General features: G+C 45.2%; 1 protein-coding gene across 4 annotated transcripts in view; it reads right to left on the bottom strand.

The window, feature by feature from the left end:
* Positions 1 to 26,509, bottom strand: part of CACNA2D3 (calcium voltage-gated channel auxiliary subunit alpha2delta 3) — a 943,155-nt gene that overhangs the window by 412,547 nt on the left and 504,099 nt on the right. For all 4 annotated transcript variants that reach the window (XR_008546971.2, XR_010155611.1, XM_016941319.3 and 1 more), the window contains one exon: positions 17,696 to 17,809. Coding sequence is in view for 2 of the 4 variants with exons in the window: in XM_016941319.3 (XP_016796808.3) it covers positions 17,696 to 17,809 (114 nt within the window). In the remaining 2 variants the exon portion in view is untranslated. The remainder of the gene's footprint in view (positions 1 to 17,695; positions 17,810 to 26,509) is intronic.

Genomic DNA, 26,509 nt, shown 5'->3' with positions numbered 1-26,509 from the left:
GAGAACAAAACAGGAACCGATCTTGTTGTTTACTAAAGAAGACAAACACTGCAGAGATAAATGACAGCAATCATCACCACTGCTTTACGTACTACAAAGATGTTCAAGGTGCAAGGAAATTCTACCACCTGAAAGCCTTTCCTGTCCAAGGTCACTCTCTCTGTCCCCGTGGCAGTTTTCCTGAAAGTTCATCCAGCACCATTCAAAATTCAGGACACGCTTCTTGGCAACACTCCCCAGGTCCCTGGATGCTCTCTGCATTCCCAAGGAAGCTCAACAGGGAAGCCGTAGGCAGACTTATATGATCTCTGTCCACCCCCAGAGATTCAGACGAGGAGGAGGAACTGGGGATCAGGTGAAAGGTATGGGCTTTGGAGTCAAGTTACTTAACCTGCTCTCAACTCAGTTTTCTCACTTACAAAAGGGATATACTATAAATATCTGTATCATAAAAGTGCTGGGAGTATCAATGAAGTGATGCTCATAGGAAATGCAGGAAAGTGCTCAGCAGGCATTCACACCCTCCTGCCAAAGGCTCCCTGAACGCACAGTGTGCCAGGCACCACTCTGGGCACTTTGGAGAAAACAAACGCAGTGCCCAGCTCACAAAGTGTTCTGCTTCTAGCAGATGACATAACAAAAATTTACTTCCTTGTGTTATTTATCTAATTTTTTACAAGATGAAAGGTGCTATCAGTAAAAGAAAAGCACTCACTAAGATAGCTGGAGATCAGGGGACAGGGGACAACTTTAAATCTAGTAGGACAGAGCTCATTGAAAAAGTAGTACCTAAGCAAAAGACATGAAGGAAGTTAGAGTAAGTCAGTCTTACTGGGGCAATCTGGGGGCAAAGTGCCCCAGAGAGAGGGAACAGGAAGCACAAAGACCCCAAAGTAGTTGTGTATCTTGCATGCCTGAGAACAGTGGGCTGCGCAGAGGGCATGAAGGGGCAGCAGTTGAGAGGAAGGCAGGGAACAGGCACCCATCACACCAGGCCTTACTGACTCCCACCAAGACACTGGCTTAAACTCTGCACTGAGCGGGGAGTGAGTGGAGGTTTGGGGGGATCTTTGGTACCAGAAGCCTCCAGTTTTCAAAGCGTCTTTCTCCCATCCCATAGGTTTCCTCTTTACTCTGCTGATTGTATCCGTTGCTGTGCAGAAGCTTCTTAGTTTGGTGTAGTCCCATTTATCTATTTTTTGCTTTTGTTGCTTATGCTTCTGGTGTCATCTCCAAGAAATCATTTATAAACCATTTATCTGATATGGGGTTAATTTCCAAAACATAAGAGATTCCTAAAAACAGCAAACAAATAACCTGATTTTAAAAATGGGCAAAGAACCTGAATAGGCATTTCTCCAGAGAAGATATACAAATGGTCAACAGGTAAATGGAAAGCTGCTCAACATTGTTCATCATCAGGGAAATGCAAATCAAAACCACAATGAGATACCATCTGACACCTGTTAGGATGGCTATTACCAAAAAGACAAAATATAACAAGTGTTGATGAGAAAAAGGAAGAACACTTGTGCCCTGTTGGTGAAACATAAGTTGGTACAGCCATTATGAAAACAGTATGGAGATTCCTCAAAACATTAAAAAATAAAACTGCCATATAATCCAGCAATCCCACTTCTTGGTATATGTCCAAAGAAAATAAAATCACTGTCTCAAAGAGGTTATCTGTATACCCATGTTCACTGCAGCACTATTCACAACAGCCCAGATATGGAAACAATGCAATGTCCATTGGCAACTGAATGGATAAAGAAAATGTAGTGTACACATACAATATAATTTCTTTTTTCTTTTTTGAGACAGAGTCTCACTCACTCTGTTGCTCAGGCAGGAAAGCAGTGCTACAATCTCAGCTCATTGCAACTTCCACCTCCCAGTCTCCCGCTTGAGTCTCCTGAGTAGCTGGGATTACAGGCATGTGCCACCATGCCAGGCTAATTTTTGTATTTTTAGTAGAGACGGGGTTTCACCATGTTGGCTAGGCTGGTCTCAAACTCCTGACCTCAAATGATCCACCTGCCTCGGCCTCCCAAAGTGCTGGGATTACAGGTGCGAGCCACTGCACCTGACCTTATATACATACAATGGAATCTTACCCAGCCTTGGAAAGAAGGAAATCCTACCATTTACAACATGGATGGACCTGGAAGACATTATGCAAAGTGAAATAAGTTAGTCACAGGACAAATACTGCGGAATTTCTCATCTACCTGGCATCTAAAATAGTCAGAGGTATACAAGTAGATAACAAAATGGTGGCTACTAGGGGCCGGCAGGGAGAGAGATCATGGGAGCTGTTGTTGAATGTGTATAAAGTTACTGTTATACAAGATGAGAAAGTTCCAGTGATCTGCTGTATAACATTGTGCCTATAGTTAACAATATGGTACTATGCACCCAAAAAATTGGTAAGAGATTAGATCTCATGTTAAGTGTTCTAATCACAAAAACAAAACAAAAAAGAAGGGACACAAGGAAATGTGTGGAGGTGATAAATATGTTTATCACCTGGGCTGTGTGTCAGGCCTCTGAGCCCAAGCTAAGCCATCATATTCCCTGTAACCTGCACGTACACATCCAGATCGCGGGTTCCTGCCTTAACTGATGACATTCCACCACAAAAGTGAAAATGGCCTATTCCTGCCTTAACTGAAGACATTGTCTTGTGAAATTCCTTCTCCTGGCTCATCCTGGCTCAAAAGCTCCCCCACTGAGTACCCTGTGACCCCCCACTCCTGCCCGCCAGAGAACAACCCCCCTTTTTCCTTTACCTACCCAAATCCTATAAAACAGCCCCACCCCTATCTCCCTTTGCTGACTCTTTTCGGACTCAGCCCGCCTGCACCCAGGTGAAATAAACAGCCATGTTGCTCACACAAAGCCTGTTTGGTGGTCTCTTCACACGGACGCGCATGAAACTGTGATCATAACATGAGCATATGCATACATCTGCATGCACCAACTGTATAATTATGTGCAATTTTTGTGTACCAATTCTAACTGGGGAAGGGGGAAGGGTTACTCTGCTGCTGTGTGGAGAACAGGCCAGGGTGCCTGCCTGCTTCTGGTGAAACAAATCCATCTGAGAATTGGGAAGTCATGCGATTTGATTGCACCTTGTGTGCAGGTAGCAGGGTGTCAGGGAGTGGGGAAGCACAGCTGGCTGCCAGGACTGTGGGCCCCTAATTTTCTGCACACTGGGCACTTTTCCTAGCTGGGAGAGGCTGCCCTGCTGTCTTCTCAGTGCTGCTCAGCTCCCCTCCTTGGCCTATCCCACAAAGGAAATGGCAGGAAAGTGGGCACAGTTCGCCTGATGAGTTCATGGACAGGCAGGATGGTGCTCAACCAGGCTGGCTCTCCTGGGATGCCACTGGGCAGTTTCTGACTGCCAGAGACCAGCAGCCTCTGTTGGAGGGGACCGCCATTCACTGGGGTCCCAGCCAGTTCACAGTCTATGGTCTCTCACAAACAGGCTGCTGGGAGGCTTCCCATCCAACCACTTACTGGGAGAGTTTTGCCAAGGGAGTGAATGAGATAAGAAAATAATGCAAGGTCACTTCGGAGAATTAAGTGCTTTGAAAACCAATCATCAGGCCATACACATTCCCAAATCTACCATGCCAAGTCTGTATCCTCTCTGTTCACAGCAGCACAGGCTGCCTAAGGATGCCTACTCAGAGGCACCTGCTGATCCTGGTCCAGGGTCCCATGGACCATAATCTTCTCCATCGCTAATGTTCACTGTGCACTTGCCTCCCCTCAAGTCCTCAGTAGACACTGGGCACTACTAATCTGCCCAAAAACAACCCTGCAAGATGGGGACATGGTTCTTGTCTCCTATTTTCTAAATGAGGGAAACACAGCACAAGGAGAGGAAATCACTTGCCTGAAGTCACTCAGATCAGAAACAGTAAAGCCTAGATACCCACCCAGGTAGTCCGAGCCTTGACTACTACTCTAGAAAATGGACAAATAATATAAAAGTGACACTATTTTTCAAACCTCCTTTTTATATTTCACTAATACAGACAGGCTCTTGTTTCTTGAAACTCATCTCATTTGAATTGATGAACATTAGCTACTATTTATCATTAATTAATGATACCAACTGGTCAAATATTTCTCAGTATATTTTGATAGATGCCAGGAGTTTAGGTAAAATGGATAATGCACATATATTTATTCATGAAATAGGTGATAAAGAAAAACCTGGGTATGTTTTGGAAATGCAGTAGAATACTTTAATCTTCTTCTAAGTCAACCACAACAGCACACAAGATTAATCCATATTAGGGATAAAAGAGCACTTTCTATTTCCCACATCCAAATTCATCCAGTACAACTATGTTTTAACTACAGCAGATGGATTTTAACAATGCGAGTGGTTGAAAATTATGGTAACGATGATAATGATATAGCCATTGTGTACTGTGCCTGCTGTGTGCCCAGCACTGAGCTTGGGAGCACATCATTTTGTTTAATTCTTAATAATACTGCCAGGTATGTATAATTAGCCCGATTTTACAGATGGAGAAATTGAGTTGTCAGCATCCAGGCACTACCCTTTTTCCATTAGGCAGCACTGCGCTCCCACCCACACCCCCAAGAGCCCTACTCAATAGTCCAAGAGAAATAAAAACCTAGGAATTAAGAACTTGACATATCAGTAGATTGCAAATAATACAGAATTCATGCAGCAAGCTTCCAGTCATTACTGGGTATTCCAGCCAATAAGCTAACATGTCCAGCACCAAGCACACGTTGGATTGGGCTCTGTGAGGCTGGGCCCCCAGCTTGGGACTGGCGCTGGGGCTCTGCAAACCACGTTTCTGCTTTGTCAGCTATTCCTGGCTAGGGTCTGCCTGGTCTGGCCAATAAGGTCAATAGGAGGATGTTGCATCCATGGAGGGAGAGGGACCTTCCTGTTTGCTTCCCATTGGATTCTCATTCCCAACGCCTTCATCCTAGCAGGGTTTCTTCACTCCAGCAAGGACAGCTCATTCCAGTAGCAGTAAATTAACCTAGTTGGTAGCTCGCCAACACTCACAGAATCAGTCTCATTGCATCTCCTTCAGAGACCCCAGAACTCCCTCCTAAAAAGTCTGATTCGCATCCCCACAGGACCCTCCTGTGAGCTCAGAGACCTTAGCACTTGCCCGCCGGCATGCCCTTGCCAGAGGTCTGGGTCCCAGCCTGATAGAGCTTCTCCCCCAAGCTTCTAAATTTTAGTAACCTCTTTCTTTCCTCTGCCCCTCCTCCCATACGAACTATTGAGGTGGTGGCTGTTGTCTGCAGTTGCTACTTCCAAGAAAACCTAGAGTTCTATTTTGTCCTTTCATCTCATCAATACTTGATTTGCAATTTTTAACATTAAATTATCTCTGTTCAAATAACTGGTAGATGCCTGTCCCTGATTCCTGTCCAATTCACTGGGAATACAACCACACTGAGTGGCACTTCTGGACATGCTCTGGCTTGCAGAAACACTCTTTGCCAAGCCCCGGAGGGCACCCTAACCCCCTCAAAACCCCAAAAATATGATCTATAAGCCACCTATGAACACAGATTCTGGGGTTGCGCCTGCAGAAAATGGAGCCCACGAATCACTTTTGGCAAGACCCCCCATTGCCAACCCCTCGGTGACTCCAATGTGCTACAATTTAAGAGTAGTAGACATGGAGACAGTTGGATATGGATATGAAACTGGAGACTTCCAGTTTCATTGCTGTGGGCTCAGTGGCAAGGGACTTAAATCCTCTGAGCTCTCTCACCTGCAAAATAAGAATGCTACTAGAAGTGCTCCCCATTGGGTGGGGCTAAGCATTACACAGTGAGCTAAGGTAACAGAGTGTTTGACTCTTCCCCAACACCAGCAGAGGAGAGGATTCCCTTAAGAGTGGCTACCTAGATAGCCATTTACTAGAGGATGGTGGGGGTCACCTGGAAAGAATGCACACTGCCCTCCCACCTGCTTTCTGAGGTCCGCAGCACCTGGATGGAGCCCAAGGCCCCAGTGCCACACCCAGGAAGAGAAACCAGTTTCCACCCCAGGGGAAGTACCATGCATCTGTCGTGGGCCCCTGACATGAAGTGATTTTTCAATGGCTGGCAGCAGCCGTGCATCAGTGGCTTCGTTCCTAACTTGTCTTGTCATGTTCTTCTTGCTGGAGTCACAAGATGTCTAATACCAGCAGAAGTAATTAAAAATAAACCAGAGACAATGAACCATTTCAACTCTCCCTTCAGCTGCAGGGAGGGCCTGCGTGAGCTCTCACCCCAGTGACTGAAAATGCCTTTTCCTGTCATGCTGTTGACTGACCATGAGAAATGAGTGTTCCTATTTTCCTGAGATAGCTTTAGGATTTATCACCCTTGAAGAAACACAGCAATGACAGAAACTCACTCAAAACTTTTGGACCAAATGTGACTTCAGCCAGGGAAGGAGAAAGAAAAAGAGGAAAGGAGGGAAAAAGAGGAGAGAGAAATGTCAGCACCCAAGAGACCCCTGGAATGAAACAGCAGTGAGAAATAGGAGCATCTTGGAGCATTCACAGAAGTGAAAAGGTCTACTACCTACACTCCCCACCCTTTTTAATCAGTTGTGATGAGGAGAGTTAATACCATCGGTACATGCAGCCCAAGTCCATGTCTCCTAGGCCAATTCCCTATACAGTTGCCAGACAGCCCTTCTGAAAACAGTCAGTTCACTCCTCTCCATTCAAAAGCCTCCCATATGTCTGGCACAGTGGCTGATGCCTGTAATCTCAGCACTTTGGGAGACCAAGGCAGGCGGATCACTTGAGGTCAGGAGTTCAAGACCGGCCTGACCAACATGATGAAACCCCATCTCTACTAAAAATACAAAAATTAGCCGGGTGTGGTGGTGTGCGCCTATCATCCAAGCTACTTGGGAAGCTGAGACAGGAGAATCACTTGAATCCAGGAGGCGGAGGTTGCAGTGAGCCATGATTACGCAACTACACTCCAGCCCGGGTGACACAGCGAAAGTCGGTCTCAAAAAAAAAAAAAAAAAAAAAAGCCTCCCATGGCTCCTCACTACCCCCCTGGATCACATCCCAACATCTCACTGTGCCCACTGAAGCCCAGAGAAGTTGGCTGCTGCCTGTGCTGCCAGCCTCCCTATCACCCTGTTCCCATGTCCACTGGGCTCCAGCCACCTGCACTTCCTCCTGCTCCTCATACACATCCACCTTTTCCTACCCAGGGCTTCTGAAGTACTGTTCCCTCTGCCATGAATGCCTTCCCCACCCAGCTCCTCTCCCTCACACATGCTCTCCTCCAAGAGGCTTGTCTTGGCCACCCTGTCTAGGAGAGCTGCCATTACCCATTCTCTGTCTCAGGTTCTTGTTTGTCTTGTTCAGAAGACTTACGATTAAATGATTTGGTCTTTTCATTTGCTGGTTACCTGTGATCTGTTATCTGCTCTACGTGATCTCATTGGAGGTGTCTTAGCCCCCTACTCCTGGGCTCCATTACAATGGACTGCAAGACACAGCGGGCCCTCAATAAATACCTGTTGCATGAATGCATTACCCTAAGACAGCTACCTCCTTCCCTTTTTTTCCGCTGCCAGCCACCCTTGCCACCTTCAACATCCCTTATTAATCCAGTCCTATGGGATGAAGAATACAGACAGCCAGAGTGGAGGTCGTGTGGAGGCTAGGGGGTGGGTGGAGCATTTATTTTGTGAGGCTTCTCTGGGCACAGTATGATCTTAACGCCTTCCCAAGTTGCCTGTGGTCTTGGGCAAATCCCTTCTCCTCTCAACCAGTCAAAGGGAGGCAAAGAAAATGCTTTGTAAAATGATTTGAAAGTCAGAGAAGAGAACAACGCAGTTTAGTGGGGAAGAAAGAACAAAACATCCCTTCCAAATTGCTTAAGATGATTGAAGGGTTGGGTTCTTAAAAGAATAATCCCTGAATAAGCTCAGGAACTCTGGCCCTCAGAATGGCACATGCCCCACAGAACTATCAGGAGAAGAGGGGATTCCTGAGCTTTACAAAACCTCCTCAGAGGTGCCACGGTAAAGCTAAGCCTTTCAGCACCCCGGAGGCCACTGGGGCAAGGCTGGCTTGAGGCTTTATCCTCCAAGTTATAGCACGGGGGAGGCTTGGGGCACAAAATCCCCAAGCCAGCCCCTCCTCGAAGATGCATGTGACACCAGCCCAAAGGACAGTCACTTCCAACAGAGTTCCAAAAGTGCCCTGAGCCAGGTCCCCTAAGCCATTCCATGATCAAGGGCATCCCTTTACCCTCAAACCAAGAGCTGCTTCTGCCCTCCTTGCAGTCCTCACCAGGCTACCAAGGATCCTCCAGCAGCCCTGAGCCTCTCACATGGTCTCAAAGCTACCATCCTTGCTTTTTTTTTTTTTCTCGAGATAACCGAAGATAAAACGCACAGTACACAGCACGGAAATCGCATTCACCTTTGAAGTTCTCCTGTCCTTTTAGAAGAGGAAAATCATTTAATCACATCTAGAGAGCCTCATCCTGAGGCCCCACAATTTGCTGTTCTCCTGCTCTCTGACTGTAGCCCCAGTGGGTTCTAAGATCAACGAGTTCCTGACATTCTGCAGACCCTCCTGTACTTGGGGGCAGGAGGCCAAGGAAAAAGACTGACTGTCCCGATGACAATGTATAGAGTGTGGACAGCTCTTCCTCTGACCTATGGTCATTTTACCTTGTTTTGTTCTCAAGATGTCTGCATCCTGGTTAAGGGTCTAAGCTCAGCATTTGAGTGTTGGAGTGGTCATTTCAGGTCCACCAAATGCTAGTCAGGGAATCCTGAATGTAGCCTCTTCATGCCTCAGTTTCCTCAACTGTGAAAGGGGATAACGATAGTATACTTCTCATGAGGTTTCTGTGAGAATTAGATACACACGGAGCATTTAGAACAGTCTCTGACACTCAGCATTCAGTAGGAATTAGCTATCATTAGTATTGTTTTATAAATTGGGGTATAAGAAATTGGTTTAAAACATTCTCTCACTGAGGGCCAGGCACAGTGGCTCAGGCCTGTAATCCCAGCACTTTGGGAGACTGAGGCAGGTAGAACACTTGAGACCAGGAGTTCGAAACCAGCCTGGCCAACAAAGTGAAACCCCATCTCTATAAAAAATGCAAAAAGTAGGCCTGGCACGGTAGTTCACACCTATAATTGTAGCACTTTGGGAGGCCAAGGCAGGTGGATCACTTGAGGTCAGGAGTTCAAGACCAGCCTGGCTAATATGGTGAAACCTCATCTCTACTAAAAAATATAAAAATTAGCTGGGTGTGGTGGCACACACGTGTAATCCCAGCTACTGGGGAGGCTGAGGCAGAAGAATCACTTGAACCTAGGAGGCGGAGGTTGCAGTGAGTCAAGAACATGCACCACTACACTCCAGCCTGGGCAACACAGCAAGACTCTGTTTAAAAAAAAAAAAAGAAAATTAGCCGGGTGTGGTGGTGCCTGCCTGTAATCCTAGCTACTCGGGAGGCTGAGGCATGAGTAATCACTTGAACCCGGGAGGCGGAGGTTGCAGTTAGCCAAGCTCACACCACTGCACTCCAGCCTGGGTGACAAAGCAAAACTCCGTCTCAAACAAACAAACAAAAACAAAAAACAAAAAAACAAGCTACCCTACAATTGTTTGAAATATCACCCTCAAAAAAAAAATTAGCTCATTGAGGAATATTCAGGTTCAGGGAAATGAAGACGAAGTAGAACATTCTAGTAATGCTTCTGTGGCTCAAAACACAACCAGGTGAGGGTCAGTTCATGCAGTGACATCTAACAGGTGTGGATGGCTCACCATCCACCTGCACACCTAGGCAGTATGTCATTATTTTACCCACAGTAGAAGCAGTTAGGATGAGCTCTGTTATTTGACAGTTACAGGCCAAATCCTCACTCCCTAAAGTGTAACACAAGGCAAAATAAGGGTTATTAATTTATGGATAAGTCAACTCTGCCCCCACAGTAACAGACAGTGTTACGGAGTGAATGTGTCTCCCAAAGATTCTTATGTTGAAATCCTAGCCTGCATTGTTATGGTATTAGGAGTTGGGGCCTTTGGGAAGTAATTAGGATTAGATGAGGTCATAAGGGTGGAGCCCTCATGAATGGGATTAGTGTCCTTATAAGACTCATGAGGGAGCTTGCTTCCTCATTCGACTCAATGCCAGGTGAGGATACCAAGAGAAGGCAGCAGTTTACAACCCAAAAGAGGGGCCTCAAAAAGAACTGTACCATGTTGGCACCCTGATCTGACTTCCAGCCTCCAGGACTGTGAGCAATAAATTCCTGTTGTTTATAAGCCACCCAGTCATTGATATTTTGTCATAGCAGCCCAAGCTGACTGAGATAGGGAGTCTCTGATTTCCCGAGCCTCTGTAGAGGGAGCCTAATTTCTCTCCAGGGTGTTTGTTCCCTGTTACCACAGTGACCTGAAAGCTGTGAAATTCTGTCCTGTGTCCATGTCACCACCAAAACCAGGTTCAAGGGGCAGTCAAGTCTAGCATTTATAAAGACCCTACATTCCAACGTTCCAGGCCAAGGCTGGGCAGCCTGGCAGCCTACTCTACCTCTAAGCAACCCCATTACCATGTAAGATATCCCAGTCTTGATGGTAGCACTGATGAAGAAGCAAGGAGAGAGGGAAAGAAAAGAGAACTACTCATTACAGAAAAGGAGAAAGGGCTGCTAAACATTTTGGTAAGAGAAGCTCCAGCATGAAAAGGAGTATTCGGCATCAAGTCTCCCAGCCCTCCACCATTTATTATCTGGCTAGTGTAACTGATATAGTTTGGATGTTTGCCCCTACAAATCTCATGTTGGAATCTGACCACCAATGTTGGATGTGGGACCTGGTGGGAGGTGTTTGGGTCATGGGGTTGGATCCTCCATGATTGGCTTGGTGCTGCCCCATGGTAATGACCGAGTTATCATTCTAATAGTTCATGTGAGAGCCGATCATTAAAAACAGCCTGGCCCTACCCCTTTTCTCTCTCTTACCTCCTCCTCTCTCACCATGTGACATACCTGCTCCTCCTTCACCTTCTGCCATTAGTGGAAACAGCATGAGGCCCTCAACAGAACCAGAGCAGGTGCTGGCACCATATTTCTTGTACATCCAGCAGATCCATGTGCCATATACACCTCTTTTCTTTATAAATTACCCAACCGCAGGTGTTCCTTTATGCTAACGCAGAATGGACTAACACAATCATGTATTCAAGCAGAAAAAAGCAGTGGAAAAATAGGGAAAAACCGTCATTACCATCTTCTGTTGAATTCAGCAGAGTCATGAAATTCTGAGGGTATCTCAATGACTTTCAGCAATATGCTGGTTGGTCTAAATTTTTAAAAGGTTCCTTTAGATTAGTGGTGGGAAACCATATTCTTAAAGGGGTTGATAGTAAATTTTTTAGGCTTCACAGGCCATCTGGTCTTTGTCACAACTACTCAATTCTGCCATCAGCCATAGACAATAGTAAACAAATGGGTGTGACTATGTCAAAGTAATACCTTACTTGTGGACACTGAAATTTGAATTCTATATAATGTTCTCATGCCATGAAATACTGTTTCTTTGAACATTTAAAAATGTGAAAATCATTCATAACTCATAAGCTGCAAAAGCAGGCAATGGGCCAGATTTGGCACATGGACCACAGTTTGTCAACCTCTCCTTTAAATAACCTGGCTAATCATTTTCTTACCTATCCAGCCATTGCTTCTCTGTCTTGTGCATCAAGGGGGAGGTAATGATAAATAATTCCATGACTTTTCCTTTTTTTTAGTTCACTTGGAAAAGCAACTACATAGATGGTGGGCATAGCCATTTTTCTAATTTCAGTGAATGCAGCGTTATTTCCTGAGCAGGTCCTGGAACGAGTTCCTCTCATATTGGAGTTCATATTTTATTCCAAGTGTGTAAGAGCTGCTGTTAGGTCATAACCAATGGATATTAGGCAAAAGTAAATGGCATCCAATAAATGAATAAATAGCTCCTCATTTCTGCTCTCAGAAATGAAATACTGGCAAGGGACACATTGCATAAGCAATCATGATGCTGCCTTCATAGGCTCACAGTTAAAATCACCAATAATGCATTCCTTCTTCCAACTCACTCTAAAATGCTTTATTAAGCAGTTGCTTGGAGCAAGGCCCTGTTGGATGGTAGGCAGCTTTTACAAATGACACTCACAAATGCCCCCCCAGTCTGTTCCCCAACTTCCTTCTGCTTTCCCTTTCTTGGAACCCAGCTGCTACACTGTAAGGTAATCCAGGCTACTGTACTGAGGACAGTGGACACACAGGGTTGCCTTGGAAGATGAGACACCATGTGGAGAGAAAGCCTATGGAGAGGAGAACTGAGGCAGACAGTCAAGCTCCTAGCTTCACCAGGGACCCCACCTGATACCATGTGAAATAGAACCACCACCTAGTTAACCCATAGAATCACAAGAAATAATAAATTATTGTTATTTTAAGCCACTAGACTTGGGGATGCTTTATAGCATTGCTATGTAAGTAATTTCCCTCCCTTTCTCCCTTTTCCTTGCTTCTTGTGTTAGTTTTCTACTGCTACATAACAAATGATCATAAATGTAGTGGCTTAAAACAGAACAGTTATTATTATCTCACAGTTTTTGTGGGTCAGGAGTTGGGGCACAAACAAGCTGGGTCCTCTGCTCATGATCCTACAAGTCTACAATCGAGGTGCTAACTGGGCTGTGTTTTCATCTGCAGGCTTGACTGGGGAAGAATCTGCCTCCAAGCTCACCTAGATTGTTGGCAGAATTCATTTCTTTTTGCTGTAAGACTGAGGGTCCAGCCTTTTTCTGGCTGTCAGCTGGAAGCCACTCTCACATTCAAGGCTGCCTGTAGTTTCTGGCCATAAAGGCTTCATCACACCATCAGGGAGAGTCTCTCTGCCCTTGTGGAGGGTCCAGTCCCTCTTTCCAGGATTCTCAATTAAATAAGGCCCACCCAGGAGTGTAAATTAGTTCAACCATTGTGGAAGACCGTGTGGTGATTCCTCAAAGAGCTAGAGGCAGAAATACCATTTGAACCAGCAATCCCATTACTGGGTATATGCCCAAAGGAATATAAATCATTCTGTTATAAAGATAACATGCATGTGTATGTTCACTGCAGCACTATTTACAATAGCAAAGTCATGGAATTGACCTAAATGCCCATCAGTGATAGACTGGATACAGAAAATGTGGTACATATACCACACATACCACATATACCACTGTGCAGCCATAAAAAGGAAAAAGATCACGTCCTTTGGAGGGACATGGTTAGAGTTGGAAGCCATTATCCTCAGCAAACTAATGCAGGAACAGAAAACCAAACCACATGTTCCCACTTTGGACACATGGGGGCAAACAACACATACTGGGCACCTTTGTGGGGTGAGAGAGCATCAGGAAGAATAGCCAATGGATGCTGGGCTTAATACCTGGGTAATAGAATGATCTGTGCAGTAAACCACCATGGCACATGTTTACCTATGTAAAAAACCTGCACAACCTGCACATATATCCCAGAACTTAAAAGACTGAGAGAGAGAGAGAGGAAGGAAGGAAGGAAGGAAGGGAGGGAGGGAGGGAGGGAGGGAGGGAGGGAGGGAGGGAGGGAGGGAAGGAAGGAGGGAAGGAAGGAGGGAAGGAAGGAGGGAAGGAAGGAGGGAAGGAAGGAGGGAAGGAAGGAAGGAGGGAAGGAAGGAAGGAAGGAAGGAAGGAAGGAAGGAAGGAAGGAAGGAAGGAAGGAAGGAAAACCTGCCCACCCAGGATATCCCTTCTGATTAACTCAAAAATCAACTGACTTGAAACAAAACCCTTCACCTATATGAGATTCCACTGGTTAAAAGCAAGCTACAGGTCCTGCCCACACAGAAGGTAAAGAGATTACACAGGACATAAACACTAGGGGGAAGGGCTCAGGCAGGTACCCTAGGCCCTCTACACCACACTTCTTGGCAGGATGGGATATAGTGAAAGGTAGTAGGATTGCTCAGAAGTAGAGAACCTGCTCTCTTGGACTCACCAAAGAATGAAGATGAAAGACAGGTCCAGAAACAATTATTGTATTGGACACAAAGCTATACTTCCTTAAGACAGTTCCTAGGGAGTTTTGAGTTTAGGGCTCAGGCAAGGACAAAAGGCCTCTGGCTGGAAATGGCCTCTGGCTGGAGAAGAAGAGGGAAGGCTCCGGGCAAACCTAAGAGAAGGGAACAAATCCCCAGAGGCTGGGGAACAGCAAGTACCTGTTCCCCTAGAGCAGTGGTCAGGAACTCCACACCTGTGGGAGGGAAACCATATGAGTGAAGTGGGCTGAGAGGAAATGAAGAGTGGTGATGAGGGTCATGTCCAAAGGAAGCATGCATTTGCTACCTAATGGGGACAGCTGCTGCTCAGCGCCAGCAGCGGCCTTGTCATATAGGAATGTTGGACCCAAACTGCCAGGTGTAACCTATTATGAGAGAAACTACAACTCTAAAATTTTATAGAATAACGATATGGTTTGGCTCTGTGTCCCCACCCAAATCTCATCTTGAATTGTAATCCCCAGATGTTGAGGGAGCTACCTGGTGGGAGGTGATTGGATCATGGGAGTGGTCTCCCCCATGCAGTTCTCATGATAGTGAATGAGTTCTCATGAGATTTAATGGTTTCATAAGAGGCTCTTTCCCCTTCACTCACTCTCTTACCTGCCACCATGTAAGATGTGCCTGCTTCCCCTTCTGCCATGATTGTAAGTTTCCTGAGGCCTCCCAGCCATGCACAATTGTGAGTCAATTAAACCTCTTTTCTTTATAAATTACCCACTCTCAGGCAGTTCTTTATAGCAGTGTGAAAATGGACTAATACAAATATCTTGACTTTTAATGTTGATTGGTAATTGACAGTTTTTAAGACAGAATATGAACCAAGAAACACAAACCTGTGCAGTGAATTCAACTGAGGAAATGAGTCCTTGTAAAAGTCAACAGAGGGCAGCAATATGGCAAAGACTGCAGAGTATCTAAACCCTATTCTTTGGGCTATTTCTTGTGGCAGTAGTTCCACAAGTGTGGTTCCCCACCAGCAGCCTCCGCAGCACTCAGGAACTAGTTAGAAATGCAAACTCTCAGCCTTACTCAGATCTACTGCATCAGAAGTTGTAGAGGAACGAGCCCTCGGTTGATCCAGAAGCTCACTCAAGTTTGAGAACTACTGTTTTATGGGAATCACATTCCAGCCTTGAGATCATTTTTTTTCTGTCCTGAACCCATTTCCCATTTCTACAATCTTGAAGATTGTCAATTACAACATGGCACAACTCTCTACTGAATAGCTAACATTCAAAATAATGGAGAAAGATGACTGCTCAGACATTGCTCATCATCTCACTTTAACACAATGCTGAATCGTATTGGGTTTTTATGCGAGTTGATTACCTGCACCTTCACATGGAAGTTCATAAAGAAGAGAATGTATATGTATAAAAATGTCGTGGAACTCCCCAGAATAGGGCAGAGGGGAAGAAAGACTGCTGTTAACTTGTAATCATAAAAGAAGACCCTTTTGCTACAGAAAGAAAATCCACTTCTGCTTGATAATACTTGATAAGTAGATGAAACTGCTTTAAGTAATGTCGAAATTTCCAGAATTCTGGTTTCAATTAATCCAAGAACGCATCTGGCCTAAAATGAATACTATTCATTTGGAAAGATACACTGAAATTTGTGTTTTGTCTGGAGAATTAGGACTTTGCAGCCCTCATCCTATGCCTCTACAAGTAAGGACGGGGCATTTAAATACCAATATTCTTGGGTAAATGCTATTCATTGAATGTCACCAAGTGGGAAAGATTCATGTGATACAACATGTGAGACTCACATGAAAAAACACTTGCTGTTCATAGAGCTGCTTATTAAAACTCCCCTTCACGTTCTTCTGCTTTTATAAATGGCTCTAAATAATGCAAAATATCCTTCACCATGATTTGAGATGTCATGACATCTGTGAACATTCTATTTGGCTGCAAAATGTCCATGGTCCTACTCATGTTTACTTATACTGGAGCCTCCCTCTTAGCACCCTCAGTCACTCAGCCACCTGGCAGGGCTGTGCATTAGGCCCTGCCAGACGCTCAGCACTGGGCCGTGTGCTACAGAGGTGCAACTGTGTCAAGTAGTCTCCTCCTTTCACATCATGTATGTTTATTATGAACTAATTCTGGCCTCTACCTGTCTCTGGAAGTTACCACATGAACTACTGCTGACATCTAATATAACCCTAAGAGTGAACCTCCATCTACTTCAAGGGTTGGACTGAACTCAGTGTTTATGGTTGATCAAATTTATTCCTGGATATCCTCTGGGCAGGAGACATCTCAGAATCCCACATAGTCAGCTCAGCACCGCCAGCTTTTTCTCCAGCTTCAGAGGTGATGGCTCTTTTCAAGACTGGATAGCAGGGGAAGGAGTTGGCACCCATTTGGGGACCATGTTGCACAAAATGTACGTAGTCTTAATGACCAGGCTCACACTTGGTGAGGTGAGATGGCAGTGATAGGTGTGGACCAACAGTGACAAAGGGAATATAGAAAGACACCTCCCATCTCATGTTCAGAGTATGTGCTCCCTAGATAGAGTTGAGGACACAGCTGTCATTTGTCTCCTGTTTCTTTTTACCAGTGTGTTTAATTCCCAGAAATTAAGTATGCAAAACAGATAAAGCAGTACGGACTTGGCCTGGACTGACTCGTGTACCTATAGAGACAGTCAGGATAACACTACTGGCACATGCAGTAGAAAAACACCTTTGTGATACCCCCAGAAGAGCACCCACTTTGCTATCTTTTCCCTGCTAAAATTCCACCATTTAGGTGAGACAGTGACCACCAATTGTCAGTCTACTGGCTGGTGCCCACTGAGAAACTTGTTAAAAACATGGATTACTGAACCACATCCCCAGAGATTTTGCTGCTGGAGGGGTGGGGTAGGATACAGGTATACATAATTTTAAAGATCTCCCCAGGGAACTCAGGCAAGATAACAGCTTGAGAAACCTCTGAGTTCAGGCACTCAGAATACACCAAAAATATTAGTATCAGTCAATTAATAACCTCACAATGGCCTCAAAAGGTTAATAACTGTCAACGTGGAAAGCAAAGACAGGATCAGAATAGAGAACAGACAAGTTCTGACAATGGTGAAGAACAGCAGTGGGAGATAGAAGTTTCTGGGTGGTAATGGGGGCCGTGGGAGGAACTATACAAACACAATATGTAAAGGAGAGGCCTGCAGGGCTACCATGACTGATTTCACCATTCTATAGATGCTGGGCCCAACATGCAGCTCTGCCTCAAGGGAAAATAAAAATAAAGAAAAGCACAGCCCAATATGGATGAAGCCCACTCCACAATGAATCTTTTCACAGAATACGTCCACTATGTCTTTACAAGTTTCTTCTCTCCTCCAAAAGTTTCATTTTTGAAAACAAGAAAAGCCGGTCTTCAGTTTTGGTCAACCAAAAAACACAAGGCTGAGAAACCATAGATCATTATGAGATTAAGTCTACATGAGGCACTTACTCATGGACAAGCTGGAGATTACAGTAAAGATTCTCAATGGAGTCCACTGCACAGACGGGATCAGCATCAACTTACCTTTCGATCTGGCCAATTGTATTTCGCAAAGATTGTATCATAGGTGTCCACCGCCCCATCAGTTATGAGCATGATGGCCTGACTGCAGATACTTCCTTGTCCCGTGTGGTTGAACTAGGGAAAGAAATAAGTTCAAAATAGTATACACATCAGAGAATTCTGTGTATCAGTGAAAAATCAGAGACATGAGACCTGGGACTAAGGAAGCCTTTTAAAATGACAGCACACTGTCCACCACCAAAACAACCTACACAAAAAGTCTTTCCACACAGATCACCACATTTGCTCTGACAAATTGGATCTTTAAGCCAAAAATAAAATTCTAAGCCCTCCAACCAACCGAAACAGACCTTACTGTTGGCCAAGGGAATCCCAGAGAAATCTGAAAAAGTACTTCAGGCCATGCCAGGAAGTGGGGGAAGGGTCAGACATACCTGGTTATACCCCCTCCCTTTGGAGTTTTGGGAGAACTGATCAGCACTAATGTTAAAACCACAATCATAAGACTGACAAAACAGACTCTTTGTAGCAATAATATACAAAATTCCAACCTGACTCTGGCATAGCACTGAAAGGCAGATAGTAGGCCCTGAAGGAAATCAAGGTATTTTACTCCAAAATATATTTATTTATTTGGAAATGGTCATATAAAGTCTTCTCCTGTGGGGGATATTTGCATTCGCTAGAGAATTTCCTTCCCTTTCTAGGTCTTTTCCTAATCCAGGAGAGATTCAACTAAGACTTTGACATCTTTTAAGGTCTGAAAAGAGATATTTGCCATCTATTCTCTCTGAAGCCTGCCACTTAGAGGCTTCATCTACATAACAAAACCCTGGCTTCCACACCCCTCTTAACTCAAGGATTTCTTTCTGCTGACTTCAACTCTTCATGCAAAGCTTAATTCTTTCAACCAATTGCCAGTCAGAAATCTTTGAATCCACCTATGACCTGTAAGTGCGCCCTATCCCTTTGAAATGTCTTGCCTTTCCAGGCTGAACCAATGTATACCTTACTTGTATCATGTCTTTGCCTGTAACTTCAGTCTCCCTTAAATGTATAAAACCAAGCTGTAACATGACCACAACTTAGGCATATGCTCTCAGGACCCCTTGAGGCTGCACCCCAGGACACAGTCATTCATATTTGGCTCAGAATAAATATCTTTAAATACTTCATCGAGCTTGGCTTTTTTTTTTTTTTCCAATAGATCCAAATACAGATCACAGGGGGATTTCAAAAAATACACATGAGGTGGGAAGGAAGAGTCTAGGATTGCACAACCTCTCTTACCTTCAGGTATGGACTGTGTTTTAGAAAATAAGCCCAAAGGAGTTGGCACAGAAATGTTTTAGGGACACATTATACAAACAATGGGCTACCTGAGAGACAATATCTCTTTCAAAAGCTAAATGAGGCTAGTTCGGGTGGATCTGATGAGTACAGAATGCAGCATATAATAAAATCAAGGAGGTTTTAGGCATATAGAGAGAAAGTCAGTAACATGACAATTCACTTGAGAAGCCCAAGTATTTTCTTAATAAGGGTTCATTTCAAATTTATATTGTTGGTATGTAAACTTACATATTAGTTTATACGTTAGCATGTATGGCATGCTGAAGTTCTAAGATTGCACTCACTGGTATGTAAAACCCTAGACTTCTTCAACTTTCAGCTTTATGTAAGATTTTAGCAGCTCTCAGCCTTTGTGAGTGGTAGGCAGCTAGAGTGACTGAATATGGTTGCCAGAGCAGAATGTCCTTCCCTGGAATCGGGGTGAAAAATTCCCTTAATTAATGCTATTAATGATGCAATTGAAAGTAATACCATGTCCTTTAAAATCCCTACAATTACATGTCAATGCTGCGAGATGGGAAACACATAAAAAATCTTCAACCTTCAGTAAGTAAAAACCTTCTCTATTAAAATCTGCAAAGTGTATTCATTTGTTCTAAAATTATTTGCTAAGTGCCCACACAGCACTAGGAATGAAACATACAAAAATCTCTTCCCTCACGTAGCTTCGTATTCTCTTTGGGAATGTCAGGACTCTGAGCCCAAGCCAAGCCATCGCATCCCCTGTGACCTGCATGTATACGCCCAGATGGCCTGAAGTAACTAAAGAATCACAAAAGAAGTGAATATGCCCTGCCCCACCTTAACTGATGACATTCCACCACAAAAGAAGTGTAAATGGCCAGTCCTTGCCTTAACTGATGACATTACCTTGTGAAAGTCCTTTTCCTGGCTCATCCTGGCTCAAAAAGCACCCCCACTGAGCACCTTGCGACCCCCGCTCCTACCCGCCAGAGAACAAACCCCCTTTGACTGTAATTTTCCTTTACCTACCCAAATCCTATAAAACGGCCCCACCCTTATCTCCCTTCTCTGACTCTCTTTTTGGACTCAGCCCGCCTGCACCCAGGTGAAATAAACAGCCTTGTTGCTCACACAAAGCCCGTTTGGTGGTCTCTTCACATGGACGCGCATGAAATTTGGTGCCGTGACTCGGATCGGGGGATCTCCCTTGGGAGATCAATCCCCTGTCCTTCTGCTCTTTGCTCCGTGAGAAAGATCCACCTACGACCTCAGGTCCTCAGACCAACCAGCCCAAGAAACATCTCACCAATTTCAAATCTGGTAAGCGGCCTCTTTTTACTCTCTTCTCCAACCTCCCTCACTATCCCTCAACCTCTTTCTCCTTTCAATCTTGGCGCCACACTTCAATCTCTCCCTTCTCTTAATTTCAATTCATTTTCTGGTAGAGACAAAAGAGACATGTTTTATCCGTGAACCCAAAACTCCGGCGCCGGTCACGGACTGGGAAGGCAGTCTTCCCTTGGTGTTTAATCATTGCAGGGACGCCTCTCTGATTTCACGTTTCAGACCACGCAGGGACGCCTGCCTTGGTCCTTCACCCTTAGCGGCAAGTCCCGCTTTCCTGGGGCAGGGGCAAGTACCCCTCAACCCCTTCCCCTTCACCCTTAGCGGCAAGTCCCGCTTTTCTGGGGCAGGGGCAAGTACCCCTCAATCCCTTCTCCTTCACCCTTAGCAGCAAGTCCCGCTTTCCTAGGGGGCAAGAACCCCCCAATCACTTTTCACGCCCCAACCTCTTATCTCTGTGCCCCAATCCCTTATTTCCACACCCCAATCTCTTATCTCTGCGCCCCAATCCCTTATTTCCGTGCCCCAACCCTTTCTCTGCTTTTCTGGAGGGGAAGAAACCCCCACCCCTTCTCCGTGTCTCTACTCTTTTCTCTGGGCTTGCCTCCTTCACTATGGGCAAGCTTCCACCTTCCATTCCTTTCTTCTCCCTTAGCATGTATTCTTAAGAACTTAAAATCTCTTCAATTCTCACCTGACCTAAAATCTAAGCGTCTTATTTTCTTCTGCAATGCCACTTGACCCCAATACAAACTCAACAGTAGTTCCAAATAGCCAGAAAACGGCACTTTCAATTTTTCCACCCTACAAGATCTAAATAATTCTTGTCGTAAAATGGGCAAATGGTCTGAGGTGCCTGACATCCAGGCATTCTGTTACACATCAGTCCCTTCCTAGTCTCTGTGCCCAGTGCAACTCGTCCCAAATCTTCCTTCTTTCCCTCCCGCCTGTCCCCTCAGTACCAACCCCAAGAGTCGCTGAGTCTTTCTAATCTTCCTTTTCTACAGACCCATCTGACCTCTCCCCTCCTTGACAGGCCGAGCTAGGCCCCAATTCTTCCTCAGCCTCCACTCCTCCACCCTATAATCTTTTTATCACCTCCCCTCCTCACACCTGCTCCTGCTTACAGTTTCATTCCGTGACTAGCCCTCCCCGACCTGCCCAGCAATTTATTCTTAAAAAGGCGGCTGGAGCTAAAGGCATAGTCAAGGTTAATGCTCCTTTTTCTTTATCCCAAATCAGATAGTGTTTAGGCTGTTTTTCATCAAATATAAAAATCTAGCCCAGTTCATGGCTCGTTTGGCAGCAACCCTAAGACACTTTACAGCCCTAGCCCCTAAAAGGTCAAAAGGCCATCTTATTCTCAATATACATTTTATTACCCAATCTGCTCCCAACATTAAATAAAACTCCAAAAACTGGAATCTGGCCCTCAAACCCCACAACAAGACTTAATTAACCTCACCTTCAAGGTGTGTAATAACAGAAAAAAGTTGCAATTCCTTGCCTCCACTGTGAGACAAACCCCAGCCACATCTCCAGCACACAAGAACTTCCAAATGCCTGAACTGTAGCAGCCAGACGTTTCTCCAGAACCTCCTCCCCCAGGAACTTGCTACACATGCCGGAAATCTGGCCACTGGGCCAAGGAACGCCCGCAGCCCGGGATTCCTCCTAAGCCGCGTCCCATCTGTGTGGGACCCCACTGAAAATCGGACTGTTCAACTCACCTGGCAGCCACTCCCAGAGCTCCTGGAACTCTGGCCCAAGGTTCTCTGACTGACTCCTTCTTGGCTTACTGGCTGAAGACTGACGCTGCCTGATCGCCTCAGAAGCCCCGCAGACCATCATGGACGCCGAGCTTTAGGTAACTCACAGTGGAAGGTAAGTCCGTCCCCTTCTTAATCAATACGGAGGCTACCCACTTCACATTACCTTCTTTTCAAGGGCCTGTTTCCCTTGCCTCCATAACTGTTGTGGGTATTGACGGCCAGGCTTCTAAACCTCTTAAAACTCCCCAACTGTGGTGCCAACTTAGACAATACTCTTTAAAGCACTCCTTTTTAGTTATCCCCACCTGCCCAGTTCCCTTATTAGGCTGAGACACTTTAACTAAATTATCTGCTTCCCTGACTATTCCTGGACTACAGCTATATCTCATTGCCGCCCTTCTTCCCAATCCAAAGCCTCCTTTGCGTCCTCCTCTTGTATCCCCCCACCTTAACCCACAAGTATAAGATACCTCTACTCCCTCCTTGGTGACCGATCATGCACCCCTTACCATCTCATTAAAACCTAATCACCCTTACCCTACTCAACGCCAATATCCCATCCCGCAGCACACTTTAAAAAGATTAAAGCCTGTTATCACTCGTCTGCTACAGCATGGCCTTTTAAAGCCTATAAACTCCCCTTACAATTCCCCCATTTTACCTGTCCTAAAACCAGACAAGCCTTACAAGTTAGTTCAGGATCTGTGCCTTATCAACCAAATTGTTTTGCCTATCCACCCCATGGTGCCAAACCCGTATACTCTCCTATCCTCAATACCTCCCTCTACTACCCATTAGTCTGTTCTAGAACTCAAACATGCTTTCTTTACTATTCCTTTGCACCCTTCATCCCAGCCTCTCTTTGCTTTCACTTAGACTCACCCTGACACTGATTAGGCTCAGCAAATTACCTGGGCTGTACTGCCACAAGGCTTCACAGACAGCCCCCATTACTTCAGTCAAGCCCAAATTTCATCCTCATCTGTTACCTATCTCGGCATAATTCACACGTGCTTTCCCTGCTTTCCCTGCTGATCGTGTCCGATTAATCTCCCAAACCTCAATCCCTTACAAAACAACAACTCCTTTCCTTCCTAGGCATGGTTATAGAGCAGTCAGAATTCTTACACAAGAGCCAGGACCACACCCTGTAGGCTTTCCGTCCAAACAACTTGACCTTACTGTTTTAGCCTAGCCCTCATGTCTGCGTGCAGAGGCTGCCGCTGCTTTAATACTTTTAGAGGCCCTAAAAATCACAAACTATGCTCAACTCACTCTCTACATTTCTCATAACTTCCAAAATCTATTTTCTTCCTCATACCTGACGCATATGCTTTCTGCTCCCCGGCTCCTTCAGCTGTACTCACTCTTTGTTAAGTCCCACAATTACCATCGTTCCTGGCCCGGACTTCAATCTGGCCTCCCACATTATTCTTGATACCACACCTGACCCCCACGACTGTGTCTCTCTGATCCACCTGATATTCACCCCATTTTCCCATATTTCCTTCTTTCCTGTTCCTCACCCTGATCACGCTTGATTTATTGATGGTAGTTTCACCAGGCCTAATCGCCACATACCAGCAAAGGCAGGCTATGCTATAGTACAAGCCACTAGCCTGCCTCTTAGAACCTCTCATTTCCTTTCCATCGTGGAAATCTATCCTCAAGGAAATAACTTCTCAGTGTTCCATCTGCTATTCTACTACTCCTCAGGGATTATTCAGGCCCCCTCCCTTCCCTACACATCAAGCTCGAGGATTTGCCCCCACCCAGGACTGGCAAATTAGCTTTACTTAACATGCCCGAGTCAGGAAACTAAAATACCTCTTAGTCTAAATAGACACTTTCACTGAATAAGTAAAGGCCTTTCCTACAGGGTCTGAGAAGGCCACCACAGTCATTTCTTCCATTCTGTCAGACATAATTCCTCATTTTAGCCTTCCCACCTCAATACAGTCCGATAACAGATGAGCCTTTATTAGTCAAATCAGCCAAGCAGTTTTTCAGGCTCTTAGTATTCAGTGAAACCTTTATATCCCTTACAGTCCTCCATCTTCAAGAAAGGTAGAATGGACTGAAGGTCTTTTAAAAACACACCTCACCAAGCTCAGCCACCAAAAAGGACTGGACAATACTTTTATCACTTTCCCTTCTCAGAATTCAGGCCTGTCCTCGGAATGCTACAAGGTACAGCCCATTTAAGCTCCTGTATAGATGCTCCTTTTTATTAGGCCTCAGTCTCATTCCAGACACCGGACCAACTTAGACTGTGCCCCCAAAAAAACTTGTCATCCCTACTATTTTCTGTCTAGTCATACTCCTATTTTCCGTTCTCAACTACTCATACATGCCCTGCTCTTGTTTACACTGCCGGTTTACACTGTTTCTCCAAGCCATCACAGCTGATATCTCCTGGTGCTATCCCCAAACTGCCACTCTTAACTCTTGAAGTAAATAAATAATCTTTGCTGGCAGGACTATGCTGAATCTCCTTAGGCACTCTCTAATCAGATGCCCTAGGTCCTCCCAATTCTTAAGACCTTTTATACCTGTTTTTCTCCTTATTCCATTTAGTTTTTCAGTTCATACAAAACCGTATCCAGGCCATCACCAATCATTCTATACAACAAATGTTTCTTCTAACAACCCCACAATATCACCCCTTACTATAAGATCTCCTTTCAGCTTAATCTCTCCCACTCTAGGTTCCCACACCGCCCCTAATCCCGCTTGAAGCAGCCCTGAGAAACATCGTCCACTCTCTCTCCATACCACCCCACAAAAATTTTCGCCGCCCCAACACTTCAACACTATTTTGTTTTATTTTTCTTATTAAGAAGGCAGGAATGTCAGGCCTCTGAGCCCAAGCCAAGCCATCTCATCCCCTGTGACCTGCATGTATACGCCCAGATGGCCTGAAGTAACTAAAGAATCACAAAAGAAGTGAATATGCCCTGCCCCACCTTAACTGATGACATTCCACCACAAAAGAAGTGTAAATGGCCAGTCCTTGCCTTAACTGATGACATTACCTTGTGAAAGTCCTTTTCCTGGCTCAAAAAGCACCCCCACTGAGCACCTTGCGACCCCCACCCCCCCGCTCCTGCCCACTGAGCACCTTGCGACCCCCACTCCTACCTGCCAGAGAACAAACCCCCTTTGACTGTAATTTTCCTTTACCTACCCAAATCCTATAAAACGGCCCCACCCTTATCTCCCTTCGCTGACTCTCTTTTCGGACTCAGCCCGCCTGCACCCAGGTGAAATAAACAGCCATGTTGCTCACACAAAGCCTGTTTGGTGGTCTCTTCACACAGACGCGCATGAAAGGGAAGACATACAAAAACAAGGTAAATAAGTAAACTACGTTGTATGTTTGATAATGGTGATGTTAAGGGTGGGGAAAGAAGAAAGCAAAGAAGGATAGGAAATGGGAGGGGGCAATTCTAGAAACCGTAGTCAGGGAAGACCTCACTGAGAAGGTGACATTTGAATTATACCTGAGAGATGTGAGTATCTGAGGGAAAGATATTCCAGGAAGGGCAAACGTTAAGTGCAAAGGCACTGAGTGGGAGTGTGCCTGGCAGGTTCAATCTATTGAACCATGACACTGGGGAGGGATGGTGGCTACTCTTGGCTTTGCTGGCTGGCCACTGGTGAATGAGAGACGTAATAAAGCATTCAAATTAAAGATATTAATGCCTAGTCTTCAGGCACTTAGACATCTGATGTGGAGTCTGAAGTTGCAGTAACTTGAGAGAAGACCATACATAACTGGATAGATGAATAGATAGATAAATGGATGAATGGAATTGCCTTATGGCCATACTGAGACACAGCAAAGCCAACTCGAATCACGCACGGGGTACCATGGCATAGGGGAAAGCACTCGATGTCATCTCAGCAACACAGCTGTGTGCCTGGAATAAGTTTCCTTCCGGAGCTTTCATTCTTCCACAGACAAGATAAGAATAACATCCTTAAGTGGTTGGTACACCACAGGTTAAATGTTCAATGTTTGTTATATGCCAGGCTACGTGTATTAACACGAATTTACTTAATCCTTACTAGCCTCTGAGGTAGGTACTACTGAGACAGCCAGGTGGGAAGGACTCCTTGGCAAAACTCCAACCAGCCTGTACACTGGGAGGAATGTGCACTGGGATGGAGCCACAGAAGTTTGTGTCGTTTGCAGTGGGTAGGAGCCTGGTCCCTCCTCTTCCTGTGAGGAACCTGGAATTCAATCTGTGAGGTGGGAAGAAGCATGTACTAGCAGGACTAGTACCTGTTTCCCTTTTTTCCCTTTTTGCCCAATAAATCCAATTTTTCTTACTCTTCAAACTTCTGCAAGCCTAAACTTTCGTGGCCATGTGACAAG

Source organism: Pan troglodytes, chromosome 2 (genome assembly GCF_028858775.2).
Source record: "Pan troglodytes isolate AG18354 chromosome 2, NHGRI_mPanTro3-v2.0_pri, whole genome shotgun sequence".
Lineage (NCBI taxonomy): Eukaryota > Metazoa > Chordata > Mammalia > Primates > Hominidae > Pan > Pan troglodytes.
The sequence above is the reverse complement of the archived record's forward strand: the minus strand, read 5'-3'. Positions and strand labels throughout refer to the sequence as shown.